Source organism: Rhinopithecus bieti, unplaced genomic scaffold (genome assembly GCF_001698545.2).
Source record: "Rhinopithecus bieti isolate Rb0 unplaced genomic scaffold, ASM169854v2 scaffold_7580, whole genome shotgun sequence".
Classification (NCBI taxonomy): Eukaryota; Metazoa; Chordata; class Mammalia; order Primates; family Cercopithecidae; genus Rhinopithecus; species Rhinopithecus bieti.
The window spans coordinates 1,361,140-1,375,986 of NW_016805470.1; the positions used below are offsets into that span (position 1 = coordinate 1,361,140).

General features: G+C 39.4%; 1 protein-coding gene across 6 annotated transcripts in view; it reads left to right on the forward strand.

The window, feature by feature from the left end:
- Positions 1–14,847, forward strand: part of PTPRA (protein tyrosine phosphatase receptor type A) — a 168,520-nt gene that overhangs the window by 89,926 nt on the left and 63,747 nt on the right. For 4 of the 6 annotated variants that reach the window (XM_017872569.1, XM_017872573.1, XM_017872571.1 and 1 more), the window contains 3 exons: positions 2,269–2,347; positions 2,860–3,201; positions 12,900–12,926. In XM_017872569.1, coding sequence (XP_017728058.1) covers positions 2,269–2,347; positions 2,860–3,201; positions 12,900–12,926 — 448 coding nt within the window. The remainder of the gene's footprint in view (positions 1–2,268; positions 2,348–2,859; positions 3,202–12,899; positions 12,927–14,847) is intronic. The other 2 variants (XM_017872570.1, XM_017872575.1) reach the window with 1 other exon arrangement.

The window sequence follows — 14,847 nt, forward strand, 5'->3', positions numbered from 1 at the left end:
AATCTTTGACTCTTCTTTAATATTGAGTTGCCCCTTCATAATCTTAATGTCTCTCCATGTAAACTTTAGAATCAGCCTTTTTATATTCACGAAATATCTTGCTGAGATTATGATTGATATTGCATTGAATCCATAGACTTATTTGGGAAAAACTGACATCTTGACAATATTGAGACTTCCTATCCATAAACATTGTTTGTGATGGGCTTCTTTATGTTCAGAAGCTTTTATTTTTTCTGCTGTGAGATATTGTACTTCTACCTTTATGATTTCTTACATTGCCTTTTATACTTAGAAACTTTTTCCTCATCCTGAGTTCGCATATTCATTTATTTTCTTTTAAAATGTGTTTTTCAAACATTTAGTTTCTAAACCTATGTGGAATTTATTTTGGTATATGGAATGAGATGGTGGTCTAATTCCCTCCCCTCAAATATGTAGTTATTTTTCCCAAAACCATTTTCTATTGATTTATCAAGAATAGACATGTATACATGTATAATAGTCAGCCTTCCACTTGTTTTTTGACCCTTGTGAAGGAAATTGTTTGAGTTTCCAATTTTGGATTAGGCTCAGGTAGTAATTGAGCTGGGTTCTGCCAGAGATCAATGTTAATTCACTATCCAGATCTTCCACAGAGTTATAAAAATGTAAGTTTTATGAAAATCTAACAGTATATCACTGGTTTAATGATCACAGCCTAGGAAGAATGGGGAAATGGTCAAAATCTCATGTGGGTGCACCTGAAGGCCACTGTTAAATCCATCTCCCTGCTAGGCACCGCTGCTGGCACCAGGGGCAGACTCCTGGGGTGTATATGAACCACCTACATCTCCCTCTCTTCCTCTGTACCCCTAAGATTTTCATGTGTCCCCTAAGGATGTATGTCCTGCTTCCCTTGGAGAGTCACTACCATGTTGAACACTTTAGACTGTGAGTCCTGTGAAGATGGGGCTTGTGAGTGTATTGCTCCCCAGTTATTTCTCTAGCATTAGCTCAGTATGGGGCATAAAAATCTGAATGGATGAACAAACCACTATTACTGGTGGGAACGTGCTACTATCTTACGTGGCTTGAGGTGGCATAAAGGTTGAGAACAGCTATATAATGTGTTCCTTGAAGGGCAGCAGTACATCAGTGCAGTCAGCCTACCTTCTCCATACTTCTCACTCTGAAAACTGTAAAGCTGCACCTAGCAATCAACTTGGGATCTTTAAAAGGGACTGCTCCCTAGCTCTCACCCACAAAGCTGCAGTCTAGCACAGGTGACTTTTTAAAAAAAGTTTTTTGGGCCAGACGCAATGGCTCACACCTGTAATCCCAGCACTTTGGGAGGCTGAGGTGGGCAGGTCACCTGAGGTCGGGAGTGTGAGACCATCCTGACCAACATGGAGAAACCCCATCTCTACTAAAAATACAAACATTCACCGGTCATGGTGGCACATGCCTGTAATCCCAGCTACTTGGGAGGCTGAGGCAGGAGAAATCGCTTGAACCCAGGTGGCGGAGGTTGCGGTGAGCCAAGATCACACCATTGCACTCCAGCTCAGGCAACAGTGCGAGACTCCGTCTCAAAAAAAATAAAAAAGGAGTCCTATTAAGACTTATTTTATTTTACGGGTTGGATATCTCTAATCCCAAAATATGAAATGCTCCAAAATTTGAAACTTTCTGAGCACAGACATGATGCTCAAAAGAAATGCTCACTGGGACATTTTGGATTCAAAATTTGGATTAGGGACTGGGTGTGGGGGCTCACACCTGTAATCATAGCACTTTGGGAGGTTGAGGCAGGAGGATCAATTGAACCCAAGAGTTTGAGAGCAGCCTAGGCAACATAGTGAGACTCTGTCTCTACAGAAAATTTTAAAAATTAGCCAGGCATGGTGATACATGCCTGTAGTCTTAGCTACTCAGGAGGCTAAGGCAGAAGAATCACTTGAGTCCAGGAGGTAGAGGCTGCACTGAACTATGATCATACCACTGTCTCCATCTTGGGCAACAGAGCCTGACCCTATCTCTTTTAAAAAAAAAAAAATCTGAAACACTGCTAGTCCTCAACCGTTTTAGATAAGGGATAGTCAATCTTTATAAAGACTCAGTTAGTTATTGGATATCTGAGGAAGCATGCATATCAGGATCCCAAAAGATCATTGGTTTAGTCACACATTTTAATAGCTTGGAAATCCAGAATACTCTTCTGGTGACCAGCTCAGACATAGTCATGATAATATAGGACCTCATCTAACATGGTTCCCTGTTTTCCAGATAAGCATGGATTCCTGGTTCACTCTTGTTCTGCTTGGCAGTGGTCTGATATGTGTCAGTGCCAACAATGCTACCACAGGTAAATTGTAATTTGATAAGGCTGCTATTTGAAATGAAATTTTGCTTTCACATTTAATGAGCCAAATTTGAAAACCAAGATAGTATTTGAAGAAAGGAATATAAAAATTTTATTCAAAGTGATGGTAAAATAGATGTCTTCAGAAATCTTGGAATTGTATTGAATGCTCAGCATTGTTTTTCATGCATATAACTGCTTTAAATAAGTCAAAGAGATTATGTGTTATTTCCTGAAAAGTAAAATAAACTGTTGACATTTACAACTCTGTATATGGTTTCTGAGGAACTGAGTGAAGAATCTTATGTCTTTCTCCCTTAAACCGTAGTCCTTTGGAGGAGGTAGGAAAGGTCCAGCATTAGATAAAAACATAGCAGGTGGGTGGGTATTGGGGGGTTGGTCTTTGCTTGGTCTCCATATGTTTGAGAGTTTATTAAGGCTTGCTGCTTTGTGTCTCACAACCTTTTAGCCTCACATTCTTCATGTGATATTTGCTTGTTTTTTGGTGTTTGTAGTTGCACCTTCTGTAGGAATTACAAGATTAATTAACTCATCAACGGCAGAACCAGTTAAAGAAGAGGCCAAAACTTCAAATCCAACTTCTTCACTAACTTCTCTTTCTGTGGCACCAACATTCAGCCCAAATATAACTCTGGGACCCACCTATTTAACCACTGTCAATTCTTCAGACTCTGACAATGGGACCACAAGAACAGCAAGCACCAATTCTATAGGCACTACAATTTCACCAAATGAAACGTGGCTTCCAGATAACCAGTTCACGGATGCCAGAACAGAACCCTGGGAGGGGAATTCCAGCACCGCAGCAACCACTCCAGAAGCTTTCCCTCCTTCAGGTACTAGAGATGATTCTCTTTATTCTTTTGTTCTTTGTTTGTGTTTCCTAGCCTTAAAATTTCTTCAAGTAAGTAAAATTGCTCAAGTGAAGTAATGAAACCTATATTTGAAATTTTTAGGCATATCTGGTTAGCATAAGTGAAGAGGAAAGAAGAAAGATTCTGGAGAATATCATTCTGCTAGGTGGGATCCTGGTTAGATTGAGAGGACTTAAATGTGTTTAAAGGTAGAGAAGAAGGCTTGAAAAGAGAAAGAGAGGAGCTCATTGACAATGCAAGAGACTGAAGATGAAAAGACACAGAGAATGAGTAATAAGATTAGGTTTGAAAAGGGAGGGATCCATGGAGACGATGGAAAGGAGAATGGATATTGATGTCCATGACAATTAGGTATGGCGTGGGAGGCCAGTGGCCAGGGATGTCATTAGAGAGGCTCTGGGAAATGGTTACATTGCAGTGCCAGTTGTTCAGGGCCTCAGGTTGAAGCAGTAGTCCCAAGGATAAAATCAGAGACGTGGGTCTGAGACCAGGACAGGTAAGACAAGTTTCTGACCTCTTTGAACCTTAGGTACCTTGTCTGTAAAAGAGGATTAGAGAGACCCTCAAAGGGCTTCTGTGAGGAGTAAATGTAACTGTCATCCCTTTTCTAGCAAAAATCACTCTTTCCTCGTCTGTGTTCCCCAGCCCTTTGGCTCTAATTTTTTCCCAATTAGATGGTGAGTGCCCCTAAGCAGAATCACGTCTCGCTCATGGGGAACATTCAGGAACTGCTTGCTCAGTTGATTCTCATTTATTGCTACAGATGATATCTTTTACTATGCCTTATAACTCAGACCCTTCACTTGCCAGCTTTTCCCCATATTTTCTACCATAAAGACAAGACAGCATTTGCAGTTAAGAGGGCAGTCTTTAGTACCACACTGAGTTTGAATCCCAGCTCTTCCATAAACCAGTCATGTTTATGGCATAGCTGGCTTACTTGATCTCTCTACCTCAGTTTGTCTATGAAACAAGAATGAGTGATAGTAATAGTTCTTACCTCATAGAGGAGATATTAGGATTAAACAAGTTAATATGCGTAAAGCACTTACAAAGATGCCTGCACAGGTTAAGCACTATTTTTAAGTGTGAGCTGTTAGTATTGTTGTGATTATTGCTTTGATAGTTCCCAGTAAAATATGTGAAGGTACCTTTAATGCAGATGGCATCCCACTATTCTTGATGAAATAGGGGACTGCAGACAAGTAATGTCTGACACTTGCTTTGTGCTTTAAAGTTAATGTAGTTTTGTCATAGTTATTACTGTGTGCTAGGCATTGTACTAAGAGTTTTCTAGAATAATCCTGTGAGGTAAGTTCTATTTTATGCTTTATAGGTAAAAGTATTTTACAATGATGAAACTGTAGTTTGTGGAATGTTTTTCAATGTACAGGTCATGACACAATTCATGAAATCACTTTAGCGGGCCACCACTAGTTTTGTTTTGTTTTGTTTTGTTTGTTTTGTTTTGTTTTTTGAGACGGAGTCTCGCTCTGTCACCCCGGCTGGAGTGCAGTGGCCGGATCTCAGCTCACTGCAAGCTCCGCCTCCCAGGTTTATGCCATTCTCCTGCCTCAGCCTCCCGAGTAGCTGGGACTACAGGCGCCAGCCACCTCGCCCGGCTAGCTTTTGTATTTTTTAGTAGAGACGAGGTTTCACCGTGTTAGCCAAGATGGTCTCGAACTTCTGACCTCGTGATCCACCCGTCTCGGCCTCCCAAAGTGCTGGGATTACAGGCTTGAGCCACCGCGCCTGGCCTGTTTTGTTTTGTTTTAATGGATGATCCAGTTCCATGTTTATTCTTTTAATGTTACATACAATTTTTTGAAATTTTAGTAACAACATAAAATGTTGGGTTGTGGCCATTGCTTAGGGAGAAAAGCAGAGTAACTTGTACAAACTGAATGAGTGAATGGAAAAGGTAGAGACTAACACAGGCCTGACTGACTGGACAGCCCATGTTCTATTCTGTACTGTCTTTCATTTAACAGTTCTGTGACATGACCATGGATAATCATCTCCTTTTAAGAGATGCTTAATTTCAGACTATATATAGAGGTTAAGTGATTTGCTTTAGATCTCAAGGCTGACAAGTTAGGACTATTTCTCACTTTTACAGTCTTTCCACTCTGCTTGTAGAGAACTTAGTTTTCCATAAACTGACTTAGGTCCAAATTGTGCCACAGCTAAGAATCTAGTTATTGTACATTTAGCACATTTCATGTCATAGGAGACTGAGACTACATTTCTCTAGTGGCATTCATTCAAGATGAGTAAAACACAACAAACCATTATTGCACATGGGAATTTCATGGTCTTAAACCCCATATCCCACTTATCACCACGATTTTACCAGTCCTCCTGTAACAGTTACAGTTTTTTATTAAATCAGTATTTGATGTATATTATTGTAATTATGAAATATTCATTGCTGAGCTATAAATATAAATGGATTGTTTTTCTTTCTTGTACAGTTTTTTTTTTTCTGGATTTAATAATTGCCTTATTTTTTGTTTATTTAGTTTTCTGTTTAGTCAGGCCAGGCACACTGGCTAACACCTGTAATCCCAGTACTTTGGGAGGCCCAGGTGGACAGATCACTTGAGCTGAAGAGTTTGAGACCAGCCTGGGGAACATCGTGAAACTCCATCTCTACAAAAAATACAAAAATTAGCTGGGCATGGGTACATGTGCTTGTAGTCCCAGCTACTCAGGAGGCTGAGGTGGGAGGATTGCTTAAGCCCAGGAGGTTGAGGCTTCAGTGAGCTGTGTTCATATCACCGCACTCCAGCCTGGGTGACAAAGTGAGACCATGTCTCAACAAAGTTGTTGCTGCTCAATTCTTACCATGCTCTCCAGAGCCTCTCAAAACAGCTTTCTACAAAGTGAGATTTATTAGATAATCTATTTCTTTTTTACCTCTAGAAATTCCTCCTGAGCCCTCCATTGTCTTATTCCAGTCTAGGCTTGTTGATCTCTAGGGCTACTGCACAGATATATCAGCCTGGGATTTCCCTTCTCTGTCATTCTGGGAATTCCCCTTGCTGCTGCTTCCTGACTTCCATATTGTCTTCTTTCTTGTCTCCTCTCATCATTCGGTAGATTCTTGAGAAAAGGGGTCCATGGGAGGCAAATTGCATGAGACCTTACGTGTCTAAAAATATCTTTAGGGCTGTGCATAGAATTTGAGGACTATTTTCCCCAGAATTTTAAAGTATTGCCCTAACTGACACCTGCTTACTAGGTTTGGCGGATTTTACTGCTATCTTAATTCCTAATTATTTGTATGCTTTCTAGGATCTTCTCTTTATCATTGGTATCCTGAAATTTCACAGAGATGTATCTTGGTGTGGGTCTTTTTCGTTCATTATTATAGATACTTAATAGGCCCTTTGGAGCCTTGATCTTGCATTTCTGAAAATTTTCTCCCATTTCTTTGAAACCTTCTCCCCCCTTCCTTTTTTTTTCTTTTCTCAAATTCTTATTATTTGGATATTGGATGTATCCTGAATTAATTCTTTTTTTTTTTTTTTGAGACGGAGTCTCACTCTGTCCCCCAGTTGGAGTGCAGTGGCGCGGTCTCGGTTCACTGCAGGCTCCACCTCCTGGGATCACGCCATTCTCCCGCCTCAGCCTCCTGAGTAGCTGGGACTACAGGCGCCCGCCACCGCGCCCGGCTGATTTTTTGTATTTTTAGTAGAGATGGGGTTTCACTGTGGTCTCGATCTCCTGACCTCGTGATCCGCCCACCTCGGCCTCCCAAAGTGCTGGGATTACAGGCGTGAGCCACCGTGCCCAGCCTAATTCTTTAATCTTTAAAATTTTTCCTTCCTGTTGATCTTTGCTTTGAGTCTTTTTCTCCTTTTAAAAATAAAGGCCAGATAGGCACAGTGGCTTACACCTGTAATTCCAGCATGTTGGGAGGCTGAGGCAGGAGGATCACTTGAGCCCAGGAGTTTGAGACCAGGCTAAGCATCATAGCAAAACCTCATCTCTACAAATGATTTAGAAATTAGCAGGGCCTAATGACTCATGCCTGTGGTCCCAGCTACTTAGGGCTGAGGCAGGAGGATTACTTGAGTCCTGGCAGTTGAGGCTGCAGTGAGCCGTGATTGCACTACTGTACTCCAGTCTGGGTAACAGAGGGAGACCTCATCTCAAAAATAAGTAGGCCGGGTGGCTCACTCCTGTAATCCCAGCACTTTAGGAGTCCAAGGTGGATGGATCACTTGAGGCCAGGAGCTCAAGACCAGCCTAGCCAATATGGCAAAACCCTCTACCTACTAAAAATAAAAAAAATTAGTCAAACTTGTTGGCACATACTTGTAATCCCAGCTATTTGGGAGGCTGACATGAGAATTGCTTCAACCTGCGAGGTGGAGGTTGTAGTGAGTCAAGTCCTTGCACTACAGCCTGGGGAACAGAGTGAGACTGGAGACTCTTATCTCAAAAAAAAATAAAAAAAAATCAGTGACAAGTAAAAAAGTAGAATACCTTTTTTTACATTTTTTTTATTTTTTTGAGACAGTCTCACCGTGTCACCCAGGCTGGAGTGCAATGGCGCAATCTCGGCACACTGCAAACTCTGCCTCCTGGGTTCAAACGATTCTCCTGCCTCAGCCTCCTGGGTAGCTGGGATTACAGATGCCCACCACCACGCCCAGCTATTTTTTGTATTTTTATTAGAGACAGTGTTTCACCATGTTGGCCACGCTGGTCTCGAACTCCTGACCTTATGATCCGCCCACCTCAGCCTCCCAAAGTGCTGGTATTACAGGTGTGAGCTGCTGCGCCCAGCCTAGAATACCTTTTGAAAATAAATCAATAATAAAATCCTTAAAAAAAAAAGCCATATATATTCATTTTTTCCATTTATAATATAAGTAATAAATATGCTGAGTTGATTTCTGCATATTGCTTTTTCAGGTAGCCTGTCATACTTGTTCTTTGTTTTGGTAAACAGCTGCTGTATTGAAGGATATACCTTAATATATTTATCCAGTTTCCCCTATAAATGGACATTAAGATTGTTTTCAGAGTATTCTTATAAACAATACAGTTTGTCATTTCAGACACATATAAGAATATTAGTAGAATAAATTATTTTAAGTGTGCATTTATAAATGTATGGATATAGCCACAATTCCCTCTGCTAGGAAGTATATTCCTATTAACAGTATGTCCAAGTGCCTGTTTTTCTAAACTCTCTTCAGTGTGGTGAATTATTAAACTTCTGGATCTCTGCCAATCTGACAGGTGAAAAATAACATCTCAATATAACTTTAATTTGCATTTTCTGAGATTGAGCAACTTTGTGTAATTTAAAAGATCATTTAAATGTATTTTTCTGAGCATTCTTTGTTGATATTCTTTACCCATTTTTGTTAGGGTGTCAAGGTTTACTGACTCGTTTGTAGATGTTCTTTGTACATTTGGGAAATGAGTCCTTTGTCTATGGTAAAACTGCAAATATTGTTCCCTAGGTGGTCATCTAGATTTTCTGCATTGCAGAAGATACCGTTAGCTATTTTTAATTTTTTTAATTTAAATATTTCTCAGTTTATTTTAAGTTTTCTAGGAGTTGGGTCATATTTAGGAAGGTTTTCCTTACTCCAAGATTATAAAAATAATTTTCTTCTGGACTTCTATGGTTTCACGCACGCACGTGTGTGTGTGTGTGTGTGTGTACACGCACTTAGGTCTATCTCGAATTTATTCTGATGCAGAGTGTGAGCTATGGATCTGTTTTTCCCCAAATATCTAACTTGTCCCAATACCCCTTAATAATTTATTTTTCCTCATTGATTTGAAATGCCACCCATTTTATATATTGAATTCAGATATTTATTTACCTCTTCATATTTATTTGAGTATTTGGGAACATTCATTTTATTTTCTATTAATCTTTTCCTCTGTCCATGTGCAAAACCCCACTGTCTCAATAATTGTAACTTTGTAAAGTATTTAATATCTGGTAGAATGAGTCATTCCTTGTTAATTTTATTTTTCAGAATTTTATTAGCAATTGTTACTATAAACATTAGAATCAACTTGTCCAGCAGGAAAAAAAGTGTGTATTGATCATGTTAAATATGTAGATTAACAGAGAAAATGGCATCTTAAAGATGTTGAGTCTAACTATCCAAGAATGCAATATATTCCATTTTCTGAAGTCTGTGTTTTTTTTTTTAAATCTTCTGTTTTTGTTATTATAAATGGAGCATTTTCTTCCATCATATCTTCTGACTGGCTGCTGTTGGGGATATGAAGGCTACTGATTTTTGTAGAGACATTTTGTGCTGGCCACCTTAAACTCTGTTAGTGTTGGAAGTAATTTTCTTCATTAATTATTATGGCTTCAGGTCATCTCATCTGCATATATCTTCCAAATTTGTAGAATTTTCTTTTTCTTCTGTTTAATTGCATTGATGAATACCTCCAGAACAAAGTTAAGCAGCTGGTAAATGCAGACAGCATTCTCTTGTATCTGACACTAAGGAGGACACTTTCAGTGGTTCTTCATTATGCATGGTACTGACTCTTGAGTTGAGATAAACATATTTTATTGTGTTCAGGATTTAATGAGCATTTATGTCAGGAATGGATGTTAAATTTTGCCAGTTGCCTGTTCAGGATCAATGAGCAAGATCTGAATGATTTTTTTCTCTTTTGGTCTGTTTCTGTAGTGGATTCTGTTCCTTGGTTGGTTGGTTGGTTGGTTGGTTGGTTGGTTGGTTTTGAGATGGAGTCTGTCGCCAGGCTGGAGTGCAGTGGTGCAATCTCAGCTCACTGCAACCTCCACCTTGCGGGTTCAAGTGATTCCCTTGCCTCAGCCTCCTGAGTAGCTGGGACTACAGGCTTACACCATCACACCTGGCTAATTTTTTGTATGTTAGTAGAGATGAGGTTTCACTGTGTTGGCCAACCTGGTCTCGAACTCCTGACCCCGTAATCCACCTGCCTCGGCCTCCCAAAGTGCTGGGATTATAGGCGTGAGCCTCCACACCTGGCCGGTTTTTATTTATTTATTTTTTAGAGACAGAGTCTTGCTCTGAATTAATTATTTAATCTTCTTAATTTTTCTTTCCTGTTGACCTTTGCTTTGCTTTAAGTCTTTTCCTTTGAGTCATCCAGGCTGGAGTACAGTGGCACGATCATGGCTCACTGTAACCTTGAACTCCCAGACTTAAGCAGACCCCACCTCAGACGTCTGAGTAGCTAAGGACTATAGGCACATGTCACCACGTCCAGCTAGTTTTTAAATTTTCTCAGAGACAGGGACTCACTGTGATGCCCCGACTGGTCATAAACTCCTGGCCTCAAACAGTCCTCAGCCTCAGCCTCCCAAAGCACTGGGATTATAGGCATGAGCCAAGGCTGCCCAACCATATTGTATCATTCCTGTAACAAGCTGTTGCAGTCTGTTTGATATTATTTCTGTTTTCCTTTTCTTTCATTTAGAATTTTCTGTCTAAATATTCACAAATTATCTCCAAATGCGATTGGTCTATGTTTTTCCTTTGTGTGTGTATTCTTTTGATAAGTTTTAATTTTAGTGTTTTGCTTTGCTACATGGAAAGGATTTAAGTTTACACTAAAAAATACTCTTTTTTTTTTTTTTTAAGACAGGGTCTCACTGTTGCCCAGTGCTGGAGTGCAGTGGCGTGATCTTGGCTCATTGCGGCCTCCACCTCCTGGGCTCAGGTGTTCCTTTCACCTCAGCCTCCCGAGTAGCTGGGATTATAGGCGTGTTCCACCATGCCCAGCTAATTTTGGTATTTTTTTGTAGAGATGGGGTTTTGCCATGTTGCCCAGGCTGGTCTCGAACTCCTGGGCTCACGTGATCCTCCTGTCTTAGCCTCTCAAAGTGCTAGGATTACAGGTGTGAGCCACTACATCTGGCCATTTCATTCATGTTTTCAAATATATTTGAATGAGGAAAAGTTCTCCCTTGTGGTTATTTATTATAATAGCCTACAGAGCTATTAATTTTTAGATTTTGTTTATTTTATGTCTCCTTTTTTTTTTGTTTAGGCTGAATAACCATTTATTTCATAGGTTTGTTACCTTTTTTCTTCCGAAGAACTTGCTATTGTGCATTTATAGTCCTTTTATTTTTAAGTTTTCTATTTCATTGATTTTTACTTTCTTTCTACCTTCTTTAGATTTATTTCGTGCTTTTTCTATCTTCTTGAATTGAATGTGCTTTATTTAATTTCATTCTTTCCTGTTAATTTTGCACAAGCACAGCTTTAGCCACATCCCATAGGTATTTCTATAGGTAGTTGTTTTAGGATGTGCTATAAGTTGCTCTGACAAGGATACCAAAATTCAGTGACTTAAATAAGACCCAAGTGTCTTTCTCTCCCTAGTTACATTCCAGAGGTGGGCGGGGCCTTCGTTTCAGTAGGGACCAAATTCTTTTCCTCTTGTGGAACTGCCATCCTAACAGTATTCCCCTTATCTGTTTGGTTAGCGATAGTTCTCACCATTGGATTCTAGTTCCAACCACTGCGAAGGAAGAACAAAGGGAATAGAGGGCATTTCTTTTCCAAAAGATGTGATCTGGAAGTTACATTGCTTTAGCTCACATCCCGTTGGCTAGAATTCATCACATTACTACATCTAGCACAAAGGAGTCTCAAATATAGTCTCTGGCAGGAGAGCTGGGATTACAGGTGTGAGCCACCGCACCCAGCCATCTGTTTGATTTTTGAGATGGAGTCTCACTGTGTCACCCATTCTGTAGTGCAGTGGTGCAATCTCGGGTCACTGCAACCTCTACCTCCCAGGTTTAAGCAATTCTCATGCCTCAGCCTCCCAAACTGCTGGGATTAAAGACGTGAGCCACTGTGCCTGACCCATTTTGGTTTTGATTTTTTTTTTTTTTCTTTGAAATAGAGTCTTGCTCTGTCATCTAGGCTGGAGTGCAGTGGCATGATCTCAGCTCACTGCAATCTCCCCCTCCTGGGTTCAAGTGATTCTCGTGCCTCAGCCTCCCAAGTAGCTGGGATTATAGGCACCCGCCACCACGCCCAGCTAATTTGTTTTGTATTTTTAGTAGAGACGGGGTTTCACCATGTTGGCCAGGCTGGTCTCTAACTCCTGACCTCAGGTGATCCACCACACCAGGCCTCATTTTGGTTTTGATTTTTATTTTCAAGTGTTTTCTTACTTTGTCAATTTCTAATTTTATTGCATTGGGACAAAAGAATATTGTACTGTTTCTACTGATGGAGTTTATAAGGGCTGTGGATATTTCACTAGCCTTTGAAAAGAAGGTTGTTAGTGTGTAGAGTTTGGTATATACCAATTAGATTTTATTACTTATCATTTTGGTCTTTTATATCCTTACTTAATTTTGCCCTCTTGAATTTTAATATAGCAAAAGACATAAAGTCCTCTAATAACATGTGTTCTCTTTGCATTCTTGTACTTTTTATGAATATTGATGCTGCACTATTTATGTACCCAGGGAGAAGGCCAGACCACTGTCTGAAGTTTAGTGAGTCTAGGCAGTCTTGTTTCCCAGTTGTTGGAGGATGCCTTATGGAGAAAAGCATTCCTAATCCTGGAACTTGTTTTGTTGTACTCTAAATTGAATTGTAATGTGTTTCTTTAACCTGAATGAATGTTTCTATTTTTTACTTATTACACAGGTAATTCTGACTCGAAGGACAGAAGAGGTGAGCTGCTCACCTTGTATCTGTTGTTGCTTTTACATAGTGTACAGTATTCATCTATTTCCTCTGCTCATAGTCTGTAGTAACCGTGTGCATCTGTGGCTGTGTTGTTTGTTTACTTTCCCTTAAGTTATTTCCGTGTTAATCTCTAGAGAAGAGAAATGGAAACAAGTACTGTATTCAGTATGCTTTTTAATATAGACTATGGATTCTAACAGCTTCTGATATGTTTTAACAAGTAACAAAATATATCTTACTTTGTCATGTCACCTTGTTAACATTACTTTTTGGTGATACTAGGTCATAATTTCTATACCATGAGTTACTTCTGATTTCTAGGCCACAGTTCCCTTTAAACATTCTTTGTGTTGTTTTTCCCCTGGTCTATAAAATATCAACCCTTTGTGGCTTTATATGGATTTTAAGGATTTTCAGCCCTTTAATGTAAAGTCTCTATGGCCTGAGATGTTGTATCTGTGATTTAAGCTGGACTACTGAGTCCCTGGTCACTAGAGAGTAGGTGTTTGTCTGCAGAAGTGTGGCACATTTTGCCTAGAATGACAGTAAGGCTGCTATCAAAGAGCATGAGCGAAAGAGAAAGAGATCATGTAACATTCTAAGAAGTGATTATTACATTTGAATTTTTAAAATGTTACTGTTTGAAGCAGTATTTTTATCATAATTTTCTATTTTATCAAATCAGACTTGAGTTTTTGTCTGATTCCATTATTTAACCATACACAATTTTCCCTGTGTAATTAAGTAATGGAACACTGGGAGGCGTATGAAGTCCCACTAAGTAGGGAGCATTTGAGTCAGAAAAGTGGGTACTCTGATCCTTTATGTGATGTCCATCTGCCATTGTATAACACTTCACTATTTACACGTAGTGAAGTGTTACCATACTGTGTATAGATTTCCCTCACTTTTCCAGATCTCACTTTCCTAAACTTGAGAACTAAATATTGGATTAATACAGTGTCTTTGCTATTCAGATTCACTTGCCAGATTCTATCAAATGTAGACTTAAATAGGTTTTTTTGTGGTAGATATTTATATGCTCCCTAAAACTGCTCTTTTAACCAGCCTTACAATAAAGTCTGAAGTCAAAGTGGTAGGCTTCAAGATGAAACATAAGATCTGTTGACTCCTTCCTCTATTTAGTATATATTTTCATAATATTCAGTCTTTTCTTGCCCCAGATATCATACCTGTTTTACCTACCTAATTAAGTAGTTTCCATGTTGTGATTAAAAAAATAAAATTACGTTAGTTACCTAGATTGTTGCTAATTGTGACATATGTAAAGACTATTAATGTAATAAATCTCCTTTCTTAAGTCAAAAAATAATTTTGTATAATTCCAGTCAGGTAACTGAAAATGCATCGGTATTCTCAGCAGTCTCTAAAGTCCCAAAATCTAATGATAATTTTACCAGAACAGATCTTTAGAAGTATTGCTATAAATTTGGATATCACATTCTAATTTTAAGCCAAATGCTTTTTGATAAATAAGCCAGCTGTTTGGAAATATTTGTGTTACAATGGGTTTGATAAGCAGTTATGTCTTATGCAGATTAATTAGGGGCTACATGTTTTTATGCACTGGTCTTTGGGGTGCTTTTGAACAGTAGGGTCTGATGTTTTAATTGTCAAAACAAAAAGAAATGAGAGGAAGGGCAACTTTTCTTCCTCTTCTGAAGTCCAGGAAACTGGTTATTTTCTCATGCATATTATTTTTAAAATGAATTCCAGCCAGGTGCAGTGGCTCACGCCTGTAATCCCAGCACTTTGGGAGGCCGAGGCGGGTGGGTGGATCACAAGGTCAGGAGTTAAAGACCAGCCTGACCAATGTGGTAAAACTCCGTCTCTACTAAAAATACAAAAATTAGCCAGGCATGGTGGTATGCGCCTGTAATCCCAG